Source organism: Coturnix japonica, chromosome 9 (assembly GCF_054131305.1).
Source record: "Coturnix japonica strain WE chromosome 9, WE-NBRP24, whole genome shotgun sequence".
In the NCBI taxonomy this organism is placed as follows: Eukaryota; Metazoa; Chordata; class Aves; order Galliformes; family Phasianidae; genus Coturnix; species Coturnix japonica.
In genome coordinates this window covers 8,911,615-8,922,490 of record NC_140671.1, presented here as the reverse complement: position 1 = coordinate 8,922,490, position 10,876 = coordinate 8,911,615, and the positions used below count along the sequence as shown (strand labels likewise).

Below are 10,876 nucleotides of genomic sequence, written 5' to 3'. Positions count from 1 at the left end.
GAGCGGGGCGGGGAAGGCGGGACGAAGGGCTGAGGTGATCGCGCGGCGCGGCCGTCACGCAGCGGGACGCGGTGTGAGGAGGAGCCGCCATGCCGCTGGATGTGGGGCTGTGGGACGGGCCGCTCAGCCTGAGCGAGGTGGAGCAGAAACCTGCGCAGCCGCTGCGCGTTAAGTATGGCCCCGTGGAGATAGACGAGCTGGGCAAGGTGCTCACCCCCACACAGGTGAGGTGGGGGGTGAGGGGGCCGCTCAAGATGGCGGGGGGCGGCAGCGGAGCCTTCGGGGCTGTGGTGAGGGTGGAGCGGGCCGTGAGGTGACGCTGTGGGCCCTGCAGGTGCAGCGCCGACCCACCAGCATTGAGTGGGATGGATGCGACCCGCAGAAGCTGTACACCCTGGTGCTCACCGACCCCGATGCGCCCAGTAGGAAGGATCCGAAGTTCAGGTAACGGCGTTTGGTAATTTCCTGTCTTATCTGCGGGGAACGGGACGTTGCTTTTGGACCGAGCGGCTCGGCAGGAGGTGGGGAACGTGCTCTGCCCTTGGATCTCTTGTATACACCTGGGCAGCGGCTGCTTATACAGTTTCTGCCAGGGCGTTGAAGGGCTCCTGTGGGTGGAAGTGGTACAGATTTGCTGCTCATGGTACGTGCAGGAGTTGGAATTAGGTCTGTCAGCGCAGTGTGGGAGCAGCTCGCCCTCAGCTTGGGCTCAGGAGCACACGCAGTGCTCACTTACCAGGCTTGGAGGTGGGTGCTGGTGCTACAAGGCAGGATGGAGCTGCCCGATAGGCTCCGAGTCCTGCAGCAGGCACTGAGCTCCCAGTCCTCGTTGGGTTTAATGAATTAGAAATGGCAGTGGTTAGCTTTGGTTATCTTGCACTGACAGCAGCAGAAGGTCGTGCCTGGGGGTTGTAGTGCAGCTTTATTGTTAGTTTTGTAACCTTCTTTCAGGGAATGGCATCACTTCCTGGTGACCAACATGAAAGGTAACAATGTGGGGAGTGGGACCGTGCTGTCAGACTACGTGGGCTCGGGCCCCCCTAAAGGAACAGGTGGGTGCCTGCATGCATCAGTCCCAGTGCCTCGGGCCTGTGGTGGTGTGGGTGGGTGAATGTGGGCTGGGAGGGAGGCACAGTGCTGCAGAAATGGTTCACGGGCCTGCCTGCACCTACATGCAAGCCTGGTCAGGACTTAGCAGCACCACCCCTTCTGTATTTGCTGAGGGGCTGCACCTGCATTCAATAGCCAGGAGGAGTGCAGGTGTGGCACGAGCCATTCTGGCGCCTCAAGATGTCTCCTTTAAGCTCGTTTAGCTCAGTCAGACTTATCCTGTATTGGCTGCCAGCAGCCCTTGGGTGGGCACAGGTTTCTTTCCTGAGCTGGGGTCACTGCAGCCCCAGAAGGTGCACTTGTAATACTGTCTCATCCCTGCAGGGCTGCACCGCTACGTGTGGCTGGTGTACGAGCAGCTGAAGCAGCTGACCTGCGATGAGCCCATCCTGTCCAATCGCTCTGGCGACAAGCGAGGGAAGTTCAAGGTAGCTGCTTTCCGCAGCAAGTATGGGCTGGGGGTGCCGGTGGCTGGCACTTGCTACCAGGCAGAGTGGGATGACTACGTGCCGAAACTCTATGAGCAGCTGTCCGGGAAGTAGGGAGAAGGGGCCTGACCAAGCACTGTGCTGCACCCTCCATTCCCCTAAGCATTTCTCTGTAGTTTTGTTTGCCTGGTGAGCTGAGAACCCAGCTGCTCCTGCACCGACAACTTGAGCTGTAACCTGAACCGTATCCCCAACTATCTCTGTGAAGTGAATCTGCTTTGGTGTCAGAGCGGTCTGGCTGTGCGTTGTGCTTCAGCTGACTGCTGGAGGTACAAGCCACAGCTGGCTCAATCAGCTTCTGAAAAGCTGGTGCTGCAAGAGCTGCCACCAGGGCTGCCCTGCCCAAGGGAAGTCCTAAGCCTTTGTGACTCAGTACCACTTCAGTGTGTCTCTACTGTGTTAAAATGGTGTTGAGCAGCAGTGTGGGTACAGAACCACTTCTGGCTGCGGAGCCTTCTCTTTCCAGGAGGGGAGAAGGCAGCAGTCTGTAAAGGGAAACTGCATTTTTTCCTCTCCTGCAAGTATTCGGCCAGTGCCTCCGCTAAAGTGAACCACTAATTAGTAGAAAGAGGCATTGATGCTGGTTTATAGCACTACTTTCTGATCTCTGTTGCCATTCAAAGCTGAGAGGCTTTGCTTTGCTCGACTTGTGTTGTGACCTGGTGTTTGCTCACAGTGCAATTAAACACTTTGCAAGGTGGATGGATGGTGTGGTTGTCTTCTTGGAGGGGAGGAAGGAGGGGAACACTTACGGGAGCAGCGTGATGTAGCAGGGCTCCACTCCTGGTGTTACAGACTTGAAGGTGCATCCCAACCCTGCTGCAGGGTTGCACTTGTGTTGCTGCAAGGCCTGGTGTTGTTTCCTAAGCATTTCAGGCAGGAAACAAAGCAGGACTCAAGGCTTGATTTTAACAAAAAACGAAGCCAACGTGACTGCTTCACAGGACCAGAAGCCTTCCTCCTGTCAGTTGTTTCACCATCTCCAAGGAGCTGTTTTTTAAGGGGTGTGAAAAACATACATGAGTTACAAACCTCAACACCTTGCAGAAATCCAGGTTTCTTCACACTTGGCCCCCAGGGCAGCCTTCCCAACTCATCACTGAAGCTCCACACCTGGAAGGCAGCGGGACCTCCACCATGGTGCCAGCTGGTGGCACAAGCAGAACAGGGACAGTGCTAACACTGCTGGGACAGCTCCGAGGCTCCTGGAAAGGAAGTGTCTCAGGAACACCCCAACTAAACACAGCAGGATAGACAACAAGACAGCAGAGGGTGCAGACCCTGAGAACTTGGACTGAAGAAAGGCAAAAGATAAAGAGGTGAGCATCAATCTGAGCCCGCCCCCCTCCCCTCCCACAGCCACAAGCCACTCCTCCCCCAATGAGACAGCGAGGCACTGTGATGAACACTTTTATTTACAAATATAATTAAAAGCTCTGACAGTTACTCATGCTCTTCCTTTGAACCTGAAAAACATCTTCTTGGTGGTGGTGGTGATGGTGGGAGGGGGGGGGGGGTTGTTTTTTTTGCTGTTTTCTTGTCTTCGTTGCTTTTTTTTGTCATTTTTCTTTTTCTTTTTTTTTAAAGTGCATGCAAAAGAAGTAAAGCCTTTTTTTTATATATAATTTTCTTTTTTTTCATTTTTTATCTTTTTTTTTTCTTTTTTTTTCTCTTTTTATTGTAAGAAAATACACAGTTTGAAAGTGTGAGGAATGCGGAATTAATGACTGAACTCATGGGAGGCCGAGGGGGAAGTTAGGAGGGGGGGGGGGTAAGGAACAGAAAGGTTAGAAAATAAAATGGAACCACCCCCCCCATCAACCCCAAAAAGAAAAGAGAGAAAAGCAAGGAGTGGGGATGGTGTGACAGTGCTGAACTGCAGGGACTGAAAGCGAAGGGGTTGGAAAGGAGGAGGGACGGAAAGGAGTAAAAAAATTTTCTGATCAGAGAAAACAGTTAAAATACAATATGAAAATAAGTCAAAGCTCTCCTTAAATTCCTTCTATACACAAAATACACGATTTGACAAAGCCCAATTTTGTGCTACCAGGATCGCGTGGGCTCTTTGTTTTAAGTGTAGTCAACATCCTCTGCGACAGCAGAAAATGGTTCTGATACAATCAAGAGTTGGCCGAGGGACGGGGGGGCTGCCCCGCCTGGCACGGCGCTCCTACAAAGCACCGGGTCTCTGCCCACCCCCCACCCCCACCCAAGCAATAACATCCCACCACTGCTATGTACAGCACGACTCACGGTTGGTTGGGGTTTGGGGGGGGAAGGATGAAGGGGGGTTGTTTGTTTTTTTGTCTTCCTGTAAAACGTATCAAATAAATTTTTTTTTGTTTTTTTTTGTTTTTTTTTTTCCTGTTTTTTTTTTGTTTTTTTCAATCTTTAATAAAACTTTTTATTATTATTATTTATTTATTATTAATTATTATTAATTTCATTATTCCTGATGAATAAATACCCCCAAAAAAATAAGAATAAAATAAAAGTTATGCAGCAGCTGGTTCAAGGTAAGGCTGCGGATTTCGTCTCTCTCCCCCTGGGTTTGTATCTATCACTTCTCTTTTTTTGCTTGTACCTTTCAGAGGTCGGTGGATAAAACCCACGTCATTGATTGCTCCAAAAGCAACAAACATCCACACGGGGGCGGATCGGTCTTGTTTTCTCTTTGCTTTCTCTCCATTCAAATCGTCTCCAAAAGTTTGTTTTTTGTTTTGTTTTTTTATCAACTGAAACATTTCTTTTTGTTTTTAATCATTGCACAGAGACATCGAGACTGTGACGTACTATGGGAAAGACTGCCAGGAGCCGCCCGCCACCGGGACGTGACACAGGGGGAAAGGGGACCCCTGATGGAGTAAGAATATACAGGCACTGGTCCGACACGATGTCAGTAAGAGAGACAGAAAGAGAGAGAGAGCACGCCCGTTAACATGGGGAATGTTGGTTTTTGCGAGTTTTGTAACTATTCTGTTTGCTTTTTTTTTGTCTGCTTTTGTTTTGTTTTTAATGGCAAAGAAATTTCGTCTCATCTATAGTCCTCCTTGGGATAATCTAATGTGACCAAATTCCCAAAGCCCATTCGTAAGCTCTCCATGTCAAACGTTTCAATCTCTCGCTCCTGCCTTTCCAATAGAAACTTGATCCTCTCGCTGCGTTCCTTCTGGAGGGCGGCGAGCTCCTCTTCAATCTGCAAGAAGCACAGGCAGCACAGCCCCTCAGCAGCGCCCTCAGAGCTCATATGGCCCTTTGCGGGTCCCCACCAGGCACCAACTACAGCCACATGCACCCAAGCAGCAGCTGCTCACTGCCAGCAGCCCACCCCAAACCCACCTTTTGCTCCAGATGCGCCCTGCGCAGTGACACCCTCTGCTCCAGCTTCTGGAGTTCTCTTTCGTGCTGTGCTTCTGTCTGCATCTTAATTTTGCTCTGGTACGCGTTGAGGAGCTCCATCTCCTGCTGGAGTTGCAGTCTCAGGGCTTGGCATTCTGCTTCTTGGGCCTCGTCCAGTCGCAGCTGTGAGACAGAACATGACGTGCTGCATGGACTGGTGGCCTGACTGCACCCACGGCCCTGCAGGCCCACAGGCAGGAGGGCAGGGATGCTGCACCTACCGCTTGCGAGGCCATCATCTCGTTGATGCTCTGCTCATACTGCTCCGCCAGGATGGCGAGCTTCCTCGTCTGCTCATCCTTCAGACTCTTCAAAATTGTCTTGTGCTCACTCTTTGGAGTTACTTCCAGCTGGTGATTCTTCAGTGCTTTGTACTGCTTAGTTTGCACTTTGCACGTGTCCTGGAACTGCTTTTTGATCTGCATTTCCATAGCCTGCCAAGGAAGGAACGACGTGAAGAGCACAGATTGCTTTGGGAATGCAGAGGTCGCAGCACACCCGAATGGACACAGCCCTGAGGCACAACCACAGCTCCCCTGCGCTCTGCATTTCTCCTGCCCTGTGCACGCAGCCACCTAACGAGCAGCACCAGCCCAAGAGCAACTCCAGTGTGTGCTGAGGTGCCATTGACCACAGGCTGGGCCAGAAGCAGGATCAACCTCACCTCCTTAGCCCAGGACATCACCGTCTTCTGCCACTGCCCCCTGCCTCCCACACAGCGCAGTGGCCTTTGTCTTTGAGGCCTCCCATCTGTCTAGCCTGTGTGAGCTGCCTCTCATTGCAAGCAGACACTACACAGAGACAGCCAACCTGAGAACCTGCGGGTGTGTGATGAAATGAACAAAAGCACTACGCTTATTCAGACAGCCTGAGGAAGGGAGCCATCTCCCAGGGCAGCTCTGAACCCGGATAGAGCACAGGGCTCTGCACACCCGTGTTCACTCCCCTTATTGATTTTTAAAGCAAGGAAGCATCAGCCAACCCTGTTCCATACCGAGGTCTGTAGGCCAACATGAGTGAGAGCTGAGGCATGGACTACTAGGAGCAAATCCTGTCATACCTCGTTATGGAGCAGCCTGTTTTTTTTATGGGCAGCCTCAATTAACACAGCACTTAACAGAAATCCTCGCTGAGCTCTCTGCTATAATAGCTTGCAACTTCCTCATACCACTGCAGATCTGAGCAAAGGGAAGGGATGCAAGGGAGAGCACAGAGTGCTGGCAGAGAATGCTGGTTCTGTGGCATAGATGCTGCATGAGAAGCCTCAGACCACAACCTGCCTGCCCAGAAAGCATGGCGGGACACAGGCTGGGAGGGAAGGAAAGCTTCCAGCACCTTCAGGTTCTTTGGTTGCTGCCGGAGCTCCATGAAATGCTTCCTGTGCAGCTCCCGCTCTCGTCGCTTGTTGTATTCCAGCTGATTCTCAAGCTCAGTCTGGTGCTGCAGCCGGATCAGGTCCATTCGCAGCTTCTGCAGCGTGTGTAGCTGCCTGTATTCCAGCTCACGCGTAGACTCATCGTGCCGGATCAGCATGGCATGCTCCATTTCTTTCTGGGTCCGCTTCTTGTTCAACTCCTGCACAAGAGCACAGCAGAACACCAAAAAAAAAGGGTGAATTTGCAAGGCCAGGCGCCCCCGTCACTCCCCCCTGGATGGCATCGAGCTCTTCCAAGCGCACAAAGCCAGCACAGCACCACGGGAACACTTCTGATGAGGCCACCTGGTATGGCCCTGTAACTTGCACCAAGGCAGCTCCTAGGTCCCCCAGTGACTGTCCAGTAGGTGGCACTGGGGCCACACGACAGTCCCCTGCAGCTGCTGCAAGTCCCAGAAGTTTCTAACTCATCCTGGAGTGCTCAGAGCTGGGGGGGACCAACAGCCATGCCCACAACGGGAGGCCTCTGTCTGTTTTACATTTTCCCGAGCCCCTGTCAAATGATGGGAGCTGAGGCTTCTTATACATTAATTACTAATGGCCAAAGAAGTAATTGGCTCCAAAACACATTACGTAAGAAAAACCACCTCATCTACCACTATGTATGGGTGATTTTTGACCCCACATGCAGTAAATTTGATCAAATGATGATATATTCCAAGTCTCATGGTACTCTGCACTGCACACTATTGTTTCTGCACCCTGCAAGTCTAAGAAAACCACCACACTGTAAACCAACAAAGAGGAAGATAACTAGTGCTCAAGGCTGTCATCATCTCTGTCTCAGGGCATTGCCAACAACCTGCAGAGCCCCAGGCTGAATCCAGCTCAGGTGAGCAGTGATTCCAGCTGTACCCTTACTGGTGCTCACTGACCTTGGCAGATGGTCTGCTGGTACATCCCTGCTCCAGCTCTCAGCTTACCAACTCATCACTACACTTCATGCTAGACTAAGGCACAGCAGTGCCCAGCACACGGAGGGCTCAGTGTTGGCTTGGCCTAACAAATTTCTGCAGCAGAAGCAAAAATAACTCATTATACTGAGCTGCAGCTTGCATGTTGTAATCCCACTGCACTTCTCAACAGCAGCACCTGCAAATATCCACTCCAAACTGTCACTGTGAATATACTGCATGTGTCCACATGTAAGCAAAACTTGCACTCTGACAGCCAGAATACAGATAAGGACATGCTGAATGGTGTTCCATGCACATGGCACTGTGTGTTCAGCCATGTAACAGATACGTTAATAAAATCTAGGAGCAATGATTCCTTATTTAACTCTCGGCAGCCTGAAAGGCTAACAGTTATTACTGCTTTCTTACACGTTTTAACTACATATTTACTTAAGCCAACAAGCAGAGCTCCCCTTTCAGCCCTCCTATCCCACAGGCAGCTGTGATGCTCAGCATGGCATATGCTATGAATGAAGCTCCCCCAGAAAGGGGCCAGGAGCTTAGATCAATCTCTCAGGCCCAGGGTGGGTGGCTCACATGTTTCTTTCTGCAAGCCACTTATGCCACCCTCTTCCATTAATAAATAGAAGCAGCCATGTGCCAACTACACTTCTGTATGGAAAACAGGTTCCCAAAACACATTTCCTACACTTTTCTCAGCTCTATTTGGCAACTGAAAACGCGAAGATCTAATAGCACACAGTCACCAAACTGTTTTACAGACACAAAGGTACAATTTAAAGAACTATGTAGGAAAGCAACTGAAGAGGTCCATACTTCCCGAATGTTCTGCTGCTCCAACTCGTGCCTTTTGATCATCGTTTTTCTCTTGAAGAAACGGCAGTTTTTGTCATAGTAGAGTCTCTGCTGGCTGAGAAGATGGGCCTCCTCTTCAGCCTGCGTGTGCTGCAGGTTCTCTTTGTGTTTGGATATTCTCTCCTGCTTCTCTTTCTTCGGTGTGCTGTGGTCCTCATTCATTTCCTGCAAGTAGAGTCAAAAACAAGACTCCTCTTAGCATCACCGTGACACAGAACCTGGAGAACCATCAGTCACTGGGCAATCCTCCATCATTCAGTTCATGGAACAGCACCCAATGCAGAACCCAGTCTGTCACCCAGCCGTGCCATCCCTGCCACCTCTAAAGCTGCATTGCCACCCCCACGAGGAGCCGGGAGAAGTGCCCAGTGCAAACACCGTAAGGTCTAAACAGTGCAGCAATGAGAATACAGAAAATACCACTGCAGGGGAGGTCTGTCTGTCCAGGAAAGAGAATGGATCTAAATCCTTGGCTCCCTGTACCTGCTTTACAAAGGAGTCTAGCCTGGGCTTAAGTTTCCTTCATTTCAATGGGATTCAAGCTCAAATCTGTTGAATCAGATACCCAGCAGAGCTCTTTGCTATCCCTTTTGTCCTCCCTACTTTCTTAACTACAAATGATTTTGCTGTCTGCTGGGGGCACGGTTTGCAACAGATGCTGGCTAAACACTAAATTAATGGTGTCTTTTCTTCCAGTTCATGTAAGTAACCCCAGGGCTTTTAGTCAAGTGACATCCATATCACTGCTCTGATTGCTGACTGTCTGTGGGGAGAACTAATGAGGAAAAGGAGGAAGAAGAATTCTCTGAATTGCTGTTTCCCTTCATCATCCTCAGCTTCAAAGCTTCCACTCCATGACATATCATGCAGGCTCCTCCAGCATGCTTAAAGATTATTCTAGAAATGCTGCCAGATGACCCCAGTTCCTGACAGTTTACTTGCTAGGAATCTAAATTTGCTTCCATGTATTATGGCATCCTAAACCCCTGGGCTGGCCCAGGTTAATCGAAAGGAAAGTCTAAATCGTGTTCATTCCACACCCCTTCAGCCCTCAATGACAGCAGCTTGCCTCTTTAATCTTTTCCTTGCAAAGCTTGTATTGTTTCTTCTGACTTTCTAAAAAGGTCGCCAGGTCTTTCTTTTGCTGAGCCAAAATCTGTTGCTGGAATTTCTTTTCATCTGCTGCAGCTGTCTTTGCCTGCAAGGCACAGAGAAAGGGGAAAAAAAATAAGGGTGAAGGTGCAAGCACCGAATCCAGCACACATCAGTTTTCTCTCGTGCATTTCTGGTCCGTCATTCTCCCACCATATGTAAGACAAAGCTGTTGACTGTTTGGCCAAATGAAATCTGCTTGCACATAAATAAGAAAACAGTATGCCCACACACGTTTCAGAGCTTTCTTTTCCTTTCTCTCCATCAGAGCTACCTGATGAGAGAGGGTAAAAGCCCACCAATTATATGGAATAATGGGTTGACTTCACACCAACTGACAGCAGGCTGCCATGTTACACCTCTGTCACTGCCACAGCCATGAGCAGAACAAGCGTTGGTCCCTCAGCCAGCAGTCAGTGGCTGCAACACCGCTTGATGGCAATGCTGTCCACCAACACTCAGTGTGTGGCTGTGAGGCTGTTCCAATAACTGGCCAAGGCAGCTCCAGACAGTTAACGACGTGCTCACAAACATGGGCTTCAAACACTACATCCACTGCCTTTCCCTTCAGAGCTGCTACACGCTTCTCAATCATCTCATACATCATCATGGGGAGCCCACACTGGTACTCACCTCCTTCTCCATCACAGCCACTTGCTTCTTGGCCAGCTTCTCCAGCTCAATGGACGAGTTGTTGGCATGTGTCTCCACCTCCTTCTGCAGCTTGAGGCGGTGCTCGTCCATCTCGGCCTTCAACTTGTTTTCCAGGGCGATCAGCTGCTTCTGGTGCTGGCGCCGCATCCGCTTATATCCTGACATCTGTTCCCGCAACTCGTTCTCCTGCTCATGCTCATGGATCTGCCTTGTAACCTGAGAATGGGAAAAGGGACACAAATGCTACGTGGCCTTCTTCACTGCCTCCTTATTAACTGCTCACCTGTAAAGAATACCACGCTCTGCAGCGCTCTTTGAGGTCAACTTGCAGGGTGCGCCGCTCCAGGTTTCAGAGGGTGCTAACATCTAATACTACAGATCGGGTCAAAAGGTTTCTCCCTCCTCATTCTTCCCCTATCTTTCCAAGCACTTGATGTGCATTTCCACTGCCATAGCAGAAAACATCACGTTCCAACCAAAGGAAACAGGTTGCAGATCACTATGGGAAATACTGGAGGAGGTCTGCAAACAAAAGGTGCCCGCCGTACAACCCTCCTTGGAGAGAGGCTCTGAATCCCACAGGTTACACAGACTTACAAGATGGCACCGCTTTAAGGAACTCACCCCCATCCTTGGAAGCTCCCCAAGTCACCGCTGCTCCAGCACAGTCCCTCAACACCCATTCATTGCCTGCTATGAGCTACCTCCCTCATCACTCCTTCTTGAAATTCAAGCAGACAGCAGACTGAGCTCATCCCCTACCAGAATTGAAAGTTTTCTAACAAGGGAACACTGTTCTGGAACTGTGTGCTCTTGACAAGATTGATCAGATGGTCTAAGCAGATTTTAAACCCCGCTCAGATGAA

The 10,876-nt window shown here is 50.3% G+C and overlaps 2 protein-coding genes across 9 annotated transcripts in view; one reads left to right on the top strand and one right to left on the bottom strand.

Moving 5' to 3' along the window:
• Positions 1–25: 25 nt before the first annotated feature.
• PEBP1 (phosphatidylethanolamine binding protein 1) lies at positions 26–2,298 on the top strand. Its single transcript, XM_015878008.3, has 4 exons — positions 26–224; positions 335–444; positions 952–1,052; positions 1,435–2,298. Exons 1-4 carry the CDS (start codon positions 90–92, stop codon positions 1,650–1,652), a joined length of 564 nt encoding a protein of 187 aa, XP_015733494.2. The 5' UTR covers positions 26–89; the 3' UTR covers positions 1,653–2,298.
• TAOK3 (TAO kinase 3) overlaps positions 1,929–10,876 on the bottom strand; it is a 63,797-nt gene continuing 54,849 nt past the window's right edge. For all 8 annotated transcript variants that reach the window (XM_015878004.3, XM_015878003.3, XM_085556157.1 and 5 more), the window contains 7 exons: positions 9,990–10,226; positions 9,274–9,402; positions 8,166–8,369; positions 6,333–6,572; positions 5,219–5,431; positions 4,938–5,120; positions 1,929–4,794 (listed from right to left, as the gene is read on the bottom strand). In XM_015878004.3, coding sequence (XP_015733490.1) covers positions 4,633–4,794; positions 4,938–5,120; positions 5,219–5,431; positions 6,333–6,572; positions 8,166–8,369; positions 9,274–9,402; positions 9,990–10,226 — 1,368 coding nt within the window. In that variant the 3' untranslated portion in view covers positions 1,929–4,632. The remainder of the gene's footprint in view (positions 4,795–4,937; positions 5,121–5,218; positions 5,432–6,332; positions 6,573–8,165; positions 8,370–9,273; positions 9,403–9,989; positions 10,227–10,876) is intronic.

Coding starts and splice junctions, on each gene's coding strand:
- PEBP1 (XM_015878008.3), top strand. CDS start 90: ATGCCGCTGGATGTGGGGCTGTGGGACGGGCCGCTCAGCCTGAGCGAG. Junction 445..951: donor AGGAAGGATCCGAAGTTCAG/GTAACGGCGTTT, acceptor ACCTTCTTTCAG/GGAATGGCATCACTTCCTGG. Junction 1,053..1,434: donor GGGCCCCCCTAAAGGAACAG/GTGGGTGCCTGC, acceptor TCATCCCTGCAG/GGCTGCACCGCTACGTGTGG.